At 51.0% G+C, this 16,347-nt stretch overlaps 7 protein-coding genes across 7 annotated transcripts; 3 read left to right on the top strand and 4 right to left on the bottom strand.

Annotated features, from left to right (window-relative positions):
• Positions 1–22: 22 nt before the first annotated feature.
• Positions 23–472, top strand: CLAFUR5_05295 (uncharacterized protein; the record flags this gene model as incomplete). Its single annotated transcript, XM_047904443.1, has 2 exons — positions 23–328; positions 389–472. 2 exons carry the CDS (start codon positions 23–25, stop codon positions 470–472), a joined length of 390 nt encoding a protein of 129 aa, XP_047760222.1.
• A 1,432-nt stretch (positions 473–1,904) lies between these two features.
• CLAFUR5_05294 (uncharacterized protein) lies at positions 1,905–2,474 on the top strand (the record flags this gene model as incomplete). The annotated part of the gene is made up of 1 exon (XM_047904442.1): positions 1,905–2,474. One exon carries the CDS (start codon positions 1,905–1,907, stop codon positions 2,472–2,474), a length of 570 nt encoding a protein of 189 aa, XP_047760221.1.
• Positions 2,475–2,765: 291 nt separating this feature from the next.
• On the bottom strand, positions 2,766–3,395 carry CLAFUR5_05293 (uncharacterized protein; the record flags this gene model as incomplete). Its single annotated transcript, XM_047904441.1, has 1 exon — positions 2,766–3,395. One exon carries the CDS (start codon positions 3,393–3,395, stop codon positions 2,766–2,768), a length of 630 nt encoding a protein of 209 aa, XP_047760220.1.
• A 408-nt stretch (positions 3,396–3,803) lies between these two features.
• CLAFUR5_05292 (uncharacterized protein) lies at positions 3,804–4,322 on the bottom strand (the record flags this gene model as incomplete). The annotated part of the gene is made up of 1 exon (XM_047904440.1): positions 3,804–4,322. One exon carries the CDS (start codon positions 4,320–4,322, stop codon positions 3,804–3,806), a length of 519 nt encoding a protein of 172 aa, XP_047760219.1.
• Positions 4,323–5,645: 1,323 nt separating this feature from the next.
• On the bottom strand, positions 5,646–6,740 carry CLAFUR5_05291 (uncharacterized protein; the record flags this gene model as incomplete). Its single annotated transcript, XM_047904439.1, has 1 exon — positions 5,646–6,740. The coding sequence occupies one exon, from the start codon at positions 6,738–6,740 to the stop codon at positions 5,646–5,648; it is 1,095 nt and encodes a 364-aa protein (XP_047760218.1).
• Positions 6,741–14,457: 7,717 nt separating this feature from the next.
• Positions 14,458–15,090, top strand: CLAFUR5_05290 (uncharacterized protein; the record flags this gene model as incomplete). Its single annotated transcript, XM_047904438.1, has 1 exon — positions 14,458–15,090. One exon carries the CDS (start codon positions 14,458–14,460, stop codon positions 15,088–15,090), a length of 633 nt encoding a protein of 210 aa, XP_047760217.1.
• A 212-nt stretch (positions 15,091–15,302) lies between these two features.
• On the bottom strand, positions 15,303–15,872 carry CLAFUR5_05289 (uncharacterized protein; the record flags this gene model as incomplete). The annotated part of the gene is made up of 1 exon (XM_047904437.1): positions 15,303–15,872. The coding sequence occupies one exon, from the start codon at positions 15,870–15,872 to the stop codon at positions 15,303–15,305; it is 570 nt and encodes a 189-aa protein (XP_047760961.1).
• Between the last annotated feature and the right edge of the window lie 475 nt (positions 15,873–16,347).

Raw genomic sequence — 16,347 nt, 5'->3', positions numbered from 1 at the left:
GCGCAATGTAGTCAGGTCGAAGATGGCACGCAAGGAGACCGAGGTCAAGAAGTCGATTCTCAAGACTGTCACTACTGGAGGAATCAAGAAGACCACCTCCACCATCAGCAAGACTTCGCGCTTTCAGGAGTCTACTGTTAAGTGTCGCAACAAGAGTACTGCATTTGTCCGCAACCCAGCGACCATGGCGGTCAAGCTGGAGACGATTGCGGAGGAGCCGGAAGAGATTAACGAGACGGAGCCTGTCAAGCAAGAGCCATTCGAGGATGACGAGATGGATGTCGACTGGGAGAAGATGGCAGACGATGCAGAAGCTGGAATCTTCAAGGTGGAGAAACAGGGGGACGACTTCGACATGATCTGAGTCAGCTGAATGTGATGTGGACAGCGTCTGATGTACATGGATGGCAGAGAATGGATTGAACGTCGCTTTTGCACTGGGTTGATCGCAGCAGATATGGCGTTAGGGTAGCAGAATGAGAATGACAACAGCTTGGACTACGACCTTGCTTCTTTTCTTTGTACGCGTCCAAGATGTGCGATGACAGGTGCCATACTAACGTCTATTGCTTCTTTCTGTATCGTCTCCTGCGTTCCAACAGGGAGTTGTTCGTGCACTGACATGGGGTCTTCAACCTTCAGAAGAGGTGTGGTGATACCAATACGGGTCATCGTTGACAAGCCGGTGAGTGCAATGGAAATGGATCTGGCAAGGCTGCACGACGCCATACCGCCCTCTTGAAAGCTTCAGATATGCTAAAGCAGCTATCAACATCATGAGTACTGCCCTTTGAAGCATCCCTGTTGTTCGTGTAGTTCATAACCTCCGGGGGAGCATGTTGCTGTCGTCCCACAAGTTCTTCTCGCACGCTACCTCAACACTAACTTCAGGCACACGAAGGGCGGATGCGACCAGCCGGCACGATCTTCGCCAGCGCCGCGATCTCAACTCCATCAACAACTCATCAGAGATTGAGTGTCTACAGTCAATCAAGCCATGACCAGTGCTCCTCCGCTCGCCAGCCCTCCCGAAGTAGCTCGCGACAATCCTCCTTGTTCTGCTCCTAGAACATCTTCCAGCAGAGAGCTTGTATTTCTATGCACCACCGAGGACGAGGGCTATCTGATGCACCCGGGCCAAGACTTCCGTCTCCGTCGCGCAAGTCCGAAGATACGACTGGCGTACCTGTTGAGAAGCATTTCTACCGAAGGTTGCTGCAAAGATCCATCCTGAAAGGCAACTTCTTTCACGCATCGTGGCCGCTCGGCCATTGAGTCTATGGCGATCTTCAGGGGGAGCACAACGTTGAGTCCGCTGCAAGCGAGGGCTGACGACTGCGCGGCAACGTGCGAGCACTTTGAAGGACAAGTCTCAATGCCCGACTGAGATTATCAGGCTACCGAGAGACGTCCAAGTTGCGCGCTGGTAGACACTGGAAATTGACGAAGAATTGCGCGAGCTTGCTTGACTCGCGACCTGGCTACATCGGGACACGACGATGGAATACGTGAGCAGAAGCTTCTAAGACCTGATCGCGCGATCGAGCGCTATCACGCAAGGATGATTATGTTCTGGCACGAGCAATAAATGGTCGACGATGTAACCATCCAACTTGGAAGCGGAAGTGAGACAGGCTTCGCGCCTCTGAGCACACACAACGCATCGATATCCTCAACCATACAGCTTACGACGTTGCAACGCCAGTCCGCCATGGAGATACAGCGAGTAGATCGCTTATACTCCCCTTTCCGGCACTGTGAAATAATGCATTGCTTGAACAATATCCATGAGATCGATCCTTTGTGAGACATTCACTGTTCCTGCGATCTCCGACACATGACACACTAGGTATATCACTCCCGGCTTTCTGGACTGCTTACTTTGCCGATCCCATCTCTGATCCATGTCCACGCACCCAGGCATTCCGAAGATGGCAGCACCCTACCAGTACGTCAAGACCGCTTCGTTGCCCTCAAGCGAACGCAACGAAGTCGCGATGCTCAACAAGCAGACCCGCGATGACATCAAAACCAAGATCCATGCCCTTCTCGATGATCGAGCAAGCCTACAACGCGAGCAGAGACGCAACAACGACAAAGAAGCTCAAGACAGCCTTGTCGAGAGCGTGAGGAAGATCAGAATCGGCAGCGAAGCCCAAAAGCGCGAGCAACGGAGAGCAGATCATCAGAAGCATCGCAAAGAGGCCGCCTCAAAGAAGGCAGCCGAAAGGAATGATGACCTGCGTGCTGAGGCTTTTGCAGTTGTCGAGGGACTCTTGCTCAAGCGTCGCAAGCAGCTGGAGTTTTTTGAGAAATCTGAATCAGCAGACCTGGCGAAGGTCAAGGCGGCGGGAGGAGGCGATGGGCCAACGTGCGCGAGAAATCCTACTGTGGAGTCTGATGATGAGGACATACGCCACGAGCCTTCGGCTGGCACCATGAAAGGATCGAAGTCGCGATGCCAGATCATGTAAAACAGCACAAGCCGGACTTCAGAAGATCACGCTCACCAACAGCATGCCTAAGTAAACAGCGCAGGGTGTGTTTTCTCATCAGCTACATCTTCTTCGCAATTGAATTCTTGGCTTTCCAGAGTTGAGATTGTGGTCATGCGCTCTGATCCATTCAATTCATACAGCATCTACAAGCGTGCGCCCAAGCGTATCGTCTCCTCGAGTCCGTTCCGCCTGTGTTCTGACATACTTCCATCATGTGGTGACTCCATTATCGCCTCTCCAACGGCCGCCTCAGCCCCTTTCACCAGCTCACTGTCTCACAACATCTAACAAGACCATATCTTCCAACAACGCCTCCTGACGACAATCCGGACAGGTGTTGTGCTCGAGACACCAGCGAACGAGACACTCTGCGCAATAGATGTGGCCACAAGCAGTCTCCAGTGGCTCGTTGTCCACTGGCGGCTCCACGTAGCAGATAGCACAGTCCTCTACCAGCTGCTCCTTCTCGAGCTGGAACTGAGCTGCAGAGATGCCTCGACGTGGCTTTTCTGCACTGATGTCGAAGTCGACGTGAGGCATCTTTGCTTTGATCTCCGCAATAGTATCGTCATCTACCCCATCCTCGTCATCGGCGCTCATGTCGTCCCTGGCCGCCTCAAGCACGTCGATATGGTCAAGAGCGAATTGAAGCATTTCTCGTACTCCATTGCCTAGCTCCTCCTCAAACGCCGCTGAACCACCCTCGTTGATCGCGCGCTCAGTATTCTCACGAAAGCGATCTTGCATATCTTGAAGTCCTTGTACTGCCGCGCGGAGTTGCTCGACGTGTGAATCGCCTGTCGGTGGTATCGGGTTGGGAACCAGCTCTTGGAGGATGGCGAGCTTCCAGAGACTGTCCTCGATGCCTAAGAATGCGACTACTCGTTGATGAGCCATCTTGGATAGCGGATCAAGTCGCGGCGATGGCGGGTGTCCAGCGCGGTGGAAAGAGAGCTGTGTGACGATGTTGTCAGCATAAAAGTGGTAGTTCAGGAGCTTGGACACGGCTTTTGGACCCTGGCTTGTTCGAGCTTTCACATGCGCTCGCTAGTTTTTGCGACTCGACTCACTGCGCGCCTATTCACTTGCACAATTCTCCCCGTACGACCGGGAATGTGGCTGCAGGTGGCAATATGGAGGTCCGGTCATCACTCTGCTGCAGGTATCATTGTTACATTGGTCTTGTATGTTATTTTAGCTATCAAGTCTTCCTTCTCGCCCGATGCAAAGCCGCCTTCTAGTTCTTGGTCTCCTCATTTCTCGCACTGCTGCCGTGCTTCCTCAATCAGACATGATTCGCTCCGCCTACTCCATCTCATGCTGCTCTCTGCCGCGAATATGCTCACAAAGTACTTCCCGCTGCCCAATCAAACCCTTGTAAATATCCTCCGTATTCATCTTCGCGTTAAGCCAGACGCGAGCGATCGATCGATGGGTGTGAGCATGAATGCAAACTCTAGTGCGGTTCTTCCTCACGACAGCCAGCAGCTCCATGAAGAAAGGACGCAACATGCCGCCATACCTGCCTTTGTACAAGAGTTGGAAGCCGAATAGCAGACCAGCCTCATCCATGTCGACCAGGTTGATGTGAGTCTCTCGCAACGAGCGGAGCTTCGCACACGTCTCGACTGCGGAGGCTGCGTGAAGTCCACGCTCCTCTTGCCATGACGGCATCACGGCGGCCTGCTTGTGCATCTCCTTGATGATCTGGTGAGAATAGTCCATGATTTCCTTCCTCACTACCTCAGAGGATCGCTCGATGCTGTCCGGTCGGATGCCTTGCATGATCCAGCTGCGGCATAGTGAGTGTGGATACTCGCACATTGTGGCCTTGAGGAAGGCGCTGTAGGCAGTGCATCGGAGGCACCGTAATCGTAGCCTTGGAAGACCTGATCGATGGCATCCTCGATGGATGAGCCACGCGTGTAGCAGGCGTCGCAGTTTGGTCCATACTGCATATGTCCAGTGAACTGGGAGTGACCCGGGTATGCATGTGAGCCTTCAAAGACGTATTTGAAGATCTTGGTGCACAGTTCGGTGGGTATGCACTTATCACCCTCTTGATCCATGCGTGCAAGGATACCTCGACGTGTGATGCCTTGCTTTACCACCTTCGCGTGTCTAAGGCATGATCTCTGGTTGTTCTCACACACCAACGTGGTTCTCGCGCAGCCATAAGTGGTAGGGAAGCTTCGGCAACGGGGTTCGCGAGTACCACCACTTCCGAAGGTCTTCGTCGATTACAACGGGGTCGATTGGAGGTGGTAGTAGTGGCCATGTCGCCTTGTCGAGCGGGTGCAAGAGATCCATCTTGGGCGGACAGTGAGCCGGATGTGCACTGTATTGGTCGCAATGAGCTCAAGTTGTACGAAAGATCTCCCACAGATCTTACAATGCTGAACAGTCCTTTCGTGCTGGAGTCGCTATTGTTGATAGATGGCGTAGTGATGAAAGTGTGCGAGACAGTCCGCGCGTGCTAGGGTCGTTGTTGTTGACAGATGCGTCAGTGGTGAACGTGTGAAGAAGGAGGACCGGAGAAGAAAGCAAGCTTCGGGCCAGGAGCAGGGAGCCCAACGGCGCCAAACGGATCTACCCGCGCTTCGCATGTGATTGAAAGCCACGCGACCTAAAGCACCCGTAATGTATAGGTTGTTAACACAAGCCATGACTTATTACTCGCAGACTTTCAGCTACGTATGTTGTTACTCACATGGAATATGCCAAGTTCGTCTCCCGCGTCGAAAGGCAGCCCGACATCACATATGCGATCGAGCACCAAACCCGTGCCGTTAGCCCTCCACGATCTTGCTTCTCCCGCTCTCTACGGACAACCTCAGATGGAGATCTCCTGCGAGAGAAAAGTCCTCAATTCCTGTGTGAGATTGGCACAAGCAATTGTTTGATGCAGTCAATGCGTGCGGAGCTAGAAAAGACCAACCAACAAGGCAAGCTAATGCTATCTCTCAAGTTCTCTCTGCTCGTGATCCCTTCTGTAGTTTGATACATCGTTGAGTACTGTGCACGTACTGTTCCGCGTTTGAGCCTTTTTCTTCCCAGCAAATACCAAGCACTTGACGCCCTGCTGTTCTCGATACCGAAGCCATCTGCACGCTCTTAGCGATACTGAGCATCGGAGTCGCGTTCTCTTCAATCCGACATGGTTTGATCCAGGATATCCATCTCGTACTGCTGTCTGGCAAGGTCGTGGTCGCAGATCTCCTTCAGCTTGCCAAGGAGCTCGCTCCACACGTCTTTAGGCAGTGGGTCAGGCTGGATGTTCAGAGCGGAGTAAGTGTTGTCCCGTGTAACAGTCTCGAGAGCGACTTTCGTGCGGGGATTGAACTTCTTCATGGCGAGAAGGCTGTTGCATAAGTGCCGTAGCCTGTCGCACACTCCCTGGTGATCGAACTCCAGCAGTTCTGCAAGGAGCGCATGCTCGTGATCGCTGCGGAACGCGAATGTGACATGGCGGAGCGCACTCATCGGTGCTAACAGCTTACGTGCCTCCTCAGGCTCCTTGTAGAACTTGATGTTTGGGTTGATGGAGTCGTACTTATCGGGCACGCCGGAAATGAGGTCGAACAGAAGCTCCAGCTCAGGTCCAGGCCAAGAGGTGTATCTGAAGTTACGGATCTCGTGGCGCCCATTGTGGGTAGCGAAAGTCTCGTGAGCTAGAGTGATGGCATCCCAGTCTTTCATGTAGGAGTCTTGGTATGTGACCGACTCACGAGCTGCGGTGAGAGCAATGCTGCGAAGATCCTCGAGATCCTGGCAGTCATGGAACAGCCGAGTAACAGGGTCTTCTTCGGTCTCGATAATGTAGCCCTCCTTTACCGAGATGTCCCAGTCACAGAAGACGTGGGACAGGATCTCGAGCTTCAGCTCGACGGGAGGATCGGTCTGCCCACCAGTCTGAGCAATGCGACGTAGTAGTGGTTCTCTACTCAGACCTTGTCTGACCGCAGCTGCGTAGCCCACGAGTCTCTCGTTACCGCTGGGGCGCTTGCACCTCGGATTCTGGTAGTGGAAATGGTCGCGAGGTGCATATAGCTGCGGTTCAGGCGCGGGCCATGAGAGATAGGCCCATGTTGCTGTTTCTTTGGCCCACGCTTGCCTCTCGGGCCACGTTGCATCTGGATCCCACGTTGATTCTGGATCCCATGTTGATTTTGTACGCTGTGGCAGTGACGGCCACTCCACCTGTGACGAAAGGTTCAAGTTGATGTGCTTGTGATCCTGCATCGTGACGCAGTTGCCCAGGTTGAGAGAGGCTCGTGGCTCGAGGTCGAAGTATGCAATGGCAAAATTGTCGGGTCGGGCGAGCTGATAGTCGTGCGACGGATGCGGTACTGGTCGCAACTAGCCTGATGCTGTGAGAAGGAGTATGTCGCACTTACAAGAGCAACGAAGAAGAGTGTTGTTGAAGAGGTGGTGTTGAGCTGCGTTAAGGAATGAAGAGAAGAGGAAAGCATTCAGCACGGCTGCGGGACGAATGCGCTTGGACCCGAATCCGATCAAGTTATGCATGTGATGGCAGCCGATCCGCGCCTAGTTCACCGTTGCAGCATTGGCCCGGCCCTGGAGAGCGAGAGTATCGACGAGCAGCTTGGTGGCTCGTCATTCGCGATGTTGCAGCAGCGCGAGGCGCTTTTCCATGGTCCGAAGCATTGTCCCGTCGCCTCTTGCTATGGTATCCTGCCCCTCTGCCATCACCAACCCGACATATGCCGAAGGCTCTCTTTCTTCTCGTGCATCTCCCTCAAGATCGTATGCCACCAGGCGCACTCCACAGTCCTTACCATATCCATGCACATGTCCTCCACTGAGGTGTCCCGCTCCAGACACCTTGCCCATACAGTATTCACTCTCGATTCCCCCTGCGTGCACGCTTATAGCTCGATCTCGATGCCCCTATGCTGTACCACTGCCTGGAGTCCCGTGGCAAACCGCAGAAGCGTGGGTGTGTAGGCACCGGTATGTAGCGCCCTCAAGAGAGACTTGAGCTCGTTATCGTCGTTGGCTACCAGCTTGATCGTGAGGGCTCGGAGATTGGGTACTGTCCTCAGTGCTCTGGTTGCTATAGCTGGGTCGGTATAGTCTGTTGGCCTTCATGAGCGAGCCGACCCAAGATCCCAGACTGCATCGTGAACGGGCAGCACTAGTTCGAGGTTGACGATGTCGTTCCGTCTTGAGTGGTACCGGGTCTCGGCTTCGATGAGGTAGATGGCGTCGACGTCGCTGACCAGGCTTCCTATGCAACGATGGATGGCGGTAGCTCGAAGGGCAGTGTACGCATCTTGGTATAGTCCTTCGAGATCGTGGCCTGCGAATAGGCGCACTATTGTCGTATGCATATCCTCGTATCGCCTTTCCATATCGAAGACCCATCCAGTAAAGATGTGAGAGATGATCTGGATCAGTGAGCTTATTGATATGATTGCTAGTGGTTAGTGGTGCTAACCGGTGGTTATTGGTTGGTTGTGGTGACCTCGCTGTCGCTGTTGGTTATCCAGTGGTGAGGTACCTCACTGCCCTTGGTAACCAGATCCATATATAGCCTAGAGCCCGTATCTAAGCCGCTCCGGTAGGATGCTGATCCGCAGTTGGTACACGCTAAATTAGCATGATCTTGGAGTCGCGTACCTACGCGTTTTGCGTGTATATTCACCTCTCTTTCTTTCACCTTACTGTCGCTACAATGCCCTTCGCATGGCCATCATGTACCGGCAATCGAGCCCTAGCATCTGATATTATAACACTCTCTTTGAAGAACCTAAGGTTCTATCCGGATAAGCACAAGGACTGCTTCAAGCTCTATAGCAAGGAGTACACGCGCAAGAAGGCGATACAGTCGAAAGGGACGCGTAAACGGACGTCTCCGGTATAGCAACATGGCGAGTCGTTGATACGGTACGATGATAGCAAGGAGGTGTATTACTACTAGACCTGTGAGCTAGAGGGTAAGCCTTAAGAACTGCCTATCGTTAACGGTAATCAAGGGCCACTTTCTCACCCCACTGTCTATAGATTAAACAAGTAGGGTCAGCCTATTGCCGTTGTTAAAGAGCCGGTCGTTGATCCGGCGCAGACGACTTTAATATAGGCGTTAGTCTCTAAGTTTGACGGATTCAAGCGACTACTTATCCGATAGGTCGACGACGAGAATCACCTGTACATAGTGTCGGCTACGAACCTCTCGTCTTGCTACGAGAGAGCCAAGTATTCTCACGCTAGAGCGTCGTAGGCGCGACGGGCGCGTAACGTAGGCGAAGCCGCGGCGAATAGAGGACTACTAGCAAAACGGGTATGAAAACTATCCGACGAGCGTGTACTCGTGTCGGGAGCGAGTCCCTCTTCTTTCTTCGTATAAGAAGGGCGCGGAACCGTGGCCTATACGCTCGATAGGACACCTCTAGTATAAGTACAGAATTTTCACCTCCGGAGACCGTAAACCGAGCGGGCCGAGCGACGAACATTAGACGAGCGGACTATAGAACAACAACTAAGCGGACTATACGACGGCGTCGAGCGGACTACGAAACAATCTAGTGTTTACTAGCGGGCAATACGGAGGGTAGGTAGATACGCGACGAAGCCTATAAGGGCCTATTAAGTACCCGGTATAGGAACGAGGGTTTTGCCTAAGGCACTACCTGTTCCGCTACATAACGCACCTAGTCTAATATAGTAGATTGCGACGAGGAAAAGACGATAGCCTAAGCAAGGAAAAGACGGCTATTAGGACGGGGAAAAGACGTATAATACGAGTGGATTAGTTCTATAATCGGGGAGGATCGAGGGTAGGGTAATAAGGAACTTTATATTAGTTAGAAGGTAGAAACGTAAGGAGTACGCTGCCCGGCGTGGTGTGTGCCCTGAGCAAACCTACGAGGTATAGACGGCTGCTTTCTAGAGATAGGCTACGGTAACGCGAAGGGCGTCAAAACCTAGGGCGTAGTGTATACTAGTAGCGACGGCTAACACTGTCTATACAGCCCGAGAGGACGGATGCGCACGTCGGTCAATAGAGAGCACTAAAGGGCTTAGGCCTATAGAGGTAGATATTGGCTTAAGGAGCAAACAGGGAGGGAGGGCGTAGAGGGAAGCTTTTGCTCCGGGCTAACCTCTCGAAACGAGGCTATACGGTAGTACTAGATAAGTAGGAAAGCGCGGTTAAGACTTGTCACCTTATCTCGTAGCTAGCTTACTAAATACGATTCCTTCCTTACCTCGACATCGTAGGAGCCTTCGACAACGTCTTATACTAAAGGCTAATACATATCCTCTAACAGAAAGGTATCCCCTAGTAGGCAACGAAGTTCGTCTACTCCTTTCTCTAGGAACGGACGACACACCTAGTCCTAGGGAGGTACACGTCCGACCCGGTAAAGGCAGAGGCTAGAATACCTTAGGGATCTACTCTCTCCCCTATCCTATTTCTAATATTTATGTCTGATCTAATCCCCCTACTCACCTCTCCGCAAACCTTAGTATCGGGATTCGTAGACGACACAAACATTTTAGCCTAGTTAGACTCGACAGAGGAGAACTGTCGCCTCCTTAAAGATAGGCACAAGAAATGCGAGGAGTAGGCAAAGAAGTATAGTGCCCGGTTCGCCCCTAAAAAGTACTAGCTTATACACTTTAGTAAAGCGAGAACATACTATAATATAAAGGCAGCGGTAAGAATCTAAGGCTACGAGACCAAGCTATTAGCGGAGCTACGAGTGCTAGGGATCTAGCTCGACCCGAAGCTAAGCTAGAACGTATAGATCAAGAAAGCCTAGAGTCGAGCGCAAGTTAACGAAGCCTCGATAAAGAGGCTTACGGCGTCTATATAGGGAGTAACATTCGACAAGGCAAGGGTAATATATAAGGCGATCGTTAGACTAGCTATGTTATACGGGGCACAGATTTAGGGAACAGGAGGCGTAGGCAAGCCGATCCCGAAACGGATAGAGCAACCCCTAAACAGGATATAGGTAGGTAACCTACGTAGGATACTAGGGGTATATAAGATAACGTTAATAAGTACGGTAGAAATAGAGACGGGAATACTACTAATCGGCTAATACATCCGGGGAATAAGAATTTAATACGCGGTAAAGACGACAGATTACCTAGTACAAACCACGATCTAGGAGGCAAAGAACAAGATAGAAAGCCGCTACCGGAGAGGGGCCGGACATAGGACAAGCTAAAAAGAGGATGACCTTACTACCTTTACGGCCGTATAGACAAGCACTGAATAGCTAGCACGAAAAGAGGAGGAGCGTAGGACTCGCTAGGCCGGCGGGAGCAAGGCTAAGACCTAAAGCCTAGCGGAATAGATAGCGAGCTGCCTATAGGAGCAGGACTAGAAAAGGAAGCCCCCTAAGACAATAGGCCCGATAGCACTCCGAGCCTTCTAGAGACATAATTACTAGCTATATAGGGACCTGACAAGGGCCGAAGCAAGCATAGCGATCCAAATTAGGTCCGAACATATTGGATTAAGGGCCTACCTGTTCAGGAGACGCGTACTAGACATCTAAAGCCTAGCCTACTAGTGTAGCTACCTATCGTAAAACCTAGAACATATACTACTACGATGCCCGCGGTAGGCGAGTAGTAGGGGAAATTGGAGGCAGTAAGCGGGAAGGAGAGACTACAAGTCAATTATTAGGGACAAAGGCAATATTCGCCGAATATCTCGGTAGATACTATAGTAGGTATACCTCTAGTAGTTTAGCCTCGCTAGCGAGACGGAGGAGTAGATAGATCAGAGGCGGAAGCTAGGGGGGTTGTAGATAGGGTAGTCATTAGGGCAGGCCTATAATACTAGCGTACCCTTAACAAGGGAAATCTAAGACGATAACAAGGGGAAAGGACAGGCGGGAAGGAGGAGGGGTTTTCACTAACACGGTTTCCCCTCTATATATACAAAAATAAGATAGTATAGCTATATAGGCCAAAGGGCACTACAATAGCTTAATGAAATATCTATCTATCTACTTATGTAATAGATTATATACTACTATATCGCCTTCCGTATAGTCGAGAACTCCTACTTTCGAGAGCTCGTTTGTTACCTATCGTAGAATATCAGATAGTATCTACTACGCGCCGGCGCGACTATTCGAAAGTAGGTGCTCTATAAGTACGAGAACTAATAGGCGAAGTTGATCTAGGAGATGCTGAAGGCACTAAGCGATACTTATATCTTATTCGACGTCTAGACCTCTCCTAATCATCGCGCTATCGTCTCGGTTTATACCTATTATATCTCTGCTCGAGGCAAGCGTTATACTAAGCTCTTAGCGTTTAGGCTACTACGTAGTAACCACACTAGTACGAATATCATAGACGCGCTTTAGGAGGTGTTCGCCGAGTACTCGATCTTATACCGAATCGGGTATTTCGTAACCAATAATACTAGTAATAACGACACCGCGGTTAATGCCCTAATAAGGAGGATGTACCCGTAGATAAAGGTCCATTACCGTAAGGGCCGCCGCCTACGATGTTTCGGCTATATTACTAACCTCTACGCGAAGTCGCTACTACTAGGAGAGTTATCTAATCGGGACCTAAAGGAGCTAGAACTGAAGACGGAGGAGGGCGTATCCGCGGCGGTAGAGGCGCTCTAGCATACTCGTAGTGCTATTAGCAAGCTACGTAATGTAATAAAGTGGATAAGGGCTTTAATATAAAGGTTAGACGAGTTTAGAGAGGTAGTAGGAGGTGAAGGGTTAGAGGAATTTAATAACCTTAAGGTGAGTAAGGGATGCCTAGAATAGCGTACGTAACGGCGCTAGTGCTTATCTGAGCCTATCTATTGGCCCGGGAGCTTCCCGTTAATACGCCGAACAAAAGCCGTTATCGTCCTCCTCCTACCTATTCACCTCTTTTACTAACTTATTATCCTATAGCTTATTCAAGACAACTCTACGCGCTAGAACAGCTTCTATTATATAATCGGACGTGCTATCACTGTTAAGGAACGCATTAACACCTTCTGCTTCCAAAACAGGGACGATCCTACTATCAAAAACAATGCGCCCTCGACTAGTAACTAGTATCAACTCGACAGGCTATATAACACGCTACAGGTCTTCGAGATTACGACTATAGACACCTAGGGCGAGTAGAAACACCTCTTCGACTAGTATCCGACTCTCTGCTTTATACTTGACACCCTTAACGCCTACAATACCGAGTATAAGCAGGAAACCGAGAAAGACGATTCCTTCGATTATCTCTCGAAATGCTACGAAGCCTCGTAGCGGAAGGTCGAGAAGTACTTCTATGCCGTAGACGACATGCCTATCTACTTCGCCGTAGTGATGCTAAACCCTATGTTGAAACACGCGTGGTTTGCAGACCTCTAGAGCGCCGGTACGAAAGATTAGCAGTCTTAGATCAAGAGCACGAAAGTATAGGCGATAGACATCTAGGAGACGTTCTATAGACCTACTAGCCAGATTAACACCTCTACGGATACCGTAATACCTCTAAAGAAGCGGAAGGGGAAGAAGAAGCAGTCACAATCGCAATCGCAAGCTATAGAGACTCAAATACAGCCTATTATTAAGGCCGATAGCGAGGACGATCTTCGAGCTAATCTGTCGAAGTTTAAGCGCCGTAAGATCACGGACTCATTTATACTAACACTAAGGGTTGACTCATTCGAGCGCTATCTATTACAAGCTTATGAGCCTGATCCACACGCCGGCAAGTCACTAAGGGAGATTAAGGACTAGAAGATAGCCCTATACGACGTGCTTAGATACTAGTACGTACGCCGAGATATAGAGCCTGAGCTAGCACGATTTGCCTTCGATGCACTGGCACTGCCGCTTATGAGCGATGCTCTAGAGCGCAGCTTCAGTGCTGGCCGTGATATAATACACTATCGAAGATCACAGCTCGGAAACCTCGTTATAGAGGTCTGTAGTTGCCTCCGCAACTAGTACGGACCTCTAGGCAAAGGCGAAGATGTGGACAGTGAGGAGACGATAGTTACGGACTACAACACCAACTTTAACAAGCGGACGATTCAGTAACAGCAGGAGGTGTTAGAGAATGAGGTGAATGAAGAGGTGTAGGCAGGACCGAGCAATAGCAACAATACCTTGTAAACTACATCCACCTTCCTATTTAGGAAGGAGGTAACCACTGGTATGCTAATGGTGAGTCCAATATTCAGTTGGTTATTGGTTGGTGAGGCTCAAAATTTACCGGTAACCATACCAGTACGCTCACTGATCTGGATCTTGAGTTCCGTAGGTATGCTTTTCTCGCCGGTCATGGCCAATCGTTCCAGCATCTTTCGTCTTGAATGTCTACACTTGAAGCCATCCGCCCTATCATCTCTACTATCTCTGACAGATTGCTCGTTCGTGTCATTGTTCTTGGCAGCGGGGGCTGTTACTGGTGCTCTCCCCTGACGACTGGTCGGTGGCTGCTCGTATCTGGCAGGTCCAGCTTTTGCTGTGGGTATCGGCGGAACGCAATGGTCTGATGAATCGATAGCTGAGTCCGGAGGCATGTTAGCGCCCTTGGCATGTGCGTCGACTGTTGACATGTGCCGGCGCGCAGCTGATCGATATATAGCTGATTGCAACGATCATATGCTACAAGGCGGGGGAATAGTAAGGCGCAATGGTAGCTCAATAGCATATGCTACATTTGCGATAATGTTTCGAGTGTCAAAAAGCATGTGCTACACGTGGACTGGGTGGCGAGACCCGAGTAATCCCCCGTGTTTGGCCGCATTTCCGAATCGACTCCTACAACAATGCAAAATTTTGTTTGCTGATTTGACCTTGATGCATCACGTCTTTAGCATAGCACCACAGCAAAACCATAGCAAACACTACACCTTCTTTAACAACACTATCACCACAGCCAACTGTAAGCAGAATCAGTACCCCCAATATTACACCACCACTAACCACCCCCCAGCACCACCGCCACCATGTCCTCCATCCAAGGCATCATCATCTCACCCTGCCAAAACATCATCACCACCACCGAACGACCAGTCTCCGCCTTCGAAGCAGAGCTCGCAGCCCTCGGCTTTCGCACCACAACCATCACTATCGCCGCGGCCAAAGAGGCCGTCTGGCGCGGCTCACCACTCTCCGCCGCCGTTGGCTTCACCGTAAAGCTCACCTGGCTCGACACCACCACCACCCCATTCGGCACCACCACCGACCATGCCTCCACCCCCGACAACCCCACCGCCGCAGCCCTCCTCCGCCAGCTCGAGCCAACGGTCGGCCTCGAGCAGCCTATCCTCCTCGAGGGCGATATTTTGGTGATTCGTGAGAATGGCAGCGACATCGAAGCTGCGCAGGTTACATTGCTGTGTGAGTTTGCGAAGGAGGTAGCACTACCAAACAACCCGAGCCTGGGTCCGCAGATGTTCAGAAAGGAGTTTGAGAAGCTGAGGATGGTGAAGATTGAGGATCGGGATTCTTGGGCATTTTGGGTGGAAGCGATGAATCCGATCCCGAAGGATCCGCTGGCGGGACTTACGGGAAGCGCGAGGAAGAATAAGAAGAAGCACATCAAGGCTAGGGAAGCGAAGAATGCTGGCAAGGAGTAGGGAGAGCAGTGTTTGGGGATGGGATGGGATCATCGAGGATCATCAATGATTGAGCATTGGGGGTGGAAGAGCGCGTCAGCTTAGGATGCCTGCTGATTGTTGGTGGCGCCGTGCTGTTGATGCTCGCTCTCGCGGTATAGGGTGGCAGTGAATGGAACGATAATACTGCCGCGCATGGCTTCTCAATTCTCAGTCTCTACGGAATGTCCTGACTACTCTTGTGACTCCAGCTCTCCCATCTTAGTATCATCACCCTCCGGGTAGTCCGCCCAATCGGAGCAGATGGGGTGCCTCACGGGGACTCCTGCCTTGGTCACCGCATTGAGAGGTACAGGTGGAGCAGCCACCTTGGTAGTCTTCTTCTCGCGATCGATCTTCCCCCCTGTGGTCTTGTCAATCGCCCTACCTCCCAAAGTCATGTTCTCCATGCTGCGAAAAAGTGCTTTCTGGTGCCGCTTCTCACGACGTTTGGCCCGGTGCTTGTCAGCTGCCGCATTCGCGTTGCGTTCTGCGAAGAAGTGCATGAACATCGCAGGATCCTCGAAATCCTTTGGGTCTGAAGCCTCGCTCAAATCAAGGCCAGACATGGCTTCGATTGCCTCGTCCATCATCTTCTTTGGTTTGTACTTTGGGTTGCGCTTCTCCCTCACTTGTTCTTCGCTCGTTTCTTCCTCTGGACCCCCCTCAAGTGGGCGTGAGAGTGGATCAGAGTCCAGGAGACGGTTGTGCATTCTAGAGTTTGAAATCCTACGTGCTGGCATGAATGACGAAGGGTAGCTCATGATTGCGAGCTGTGAGTTTGTTCGAGAGAAGTGGTCCGCTGTTAGGAAACTGGTACAATCTGAACTTGGACTGTGTTTTTGAAGAGTCGTGCTTCTGTTGATGGAACCAATGCCAACTTGGCGGGCCTATATGTGTTCGTGTCATGTGTCATCGGAAGATCTGCCCTTTGTCACCGTGAACAGAGTTTTTGGAGGGTCGTGTAGATCACAATGCATTGTTCGACAAAGAGTGAAGAGCACAAGTGTATAGAATCGCTGTGATGAGAACACCGTGTGTATACGTTTCGGGATACCTGAAGGCATGGTGGGAAACGACGCCAGAGAGATAACGTTCTGATTCTGCAATATATGCCTCTGGCGGAGACCTCGCTAAGTCGTGTCTCAGACTCCCATCTCCACAAAACGACTCTCCTGAGATGAGATTGTCGAGACCTTTGTCTCAGGAGAGACCACAGCCTACTTAAGGATTACAATA

This window comes from Fulvia fulva, chromosome 4 (genome assembly GCF_020509005.1).
Source record: "Fulvia fulva chromosome 4, complete sequence".
Lineage (NCBI taxonomy): Eukaryota > Fungi > Ascomycota > Dothideomycetes > Mycosphaerellales > Mycosphaerellaceae > Fulvia > Fulvia fulva.
This window is presented reverse-complemented; position numbering and strand designations above follow the sequence as displayed.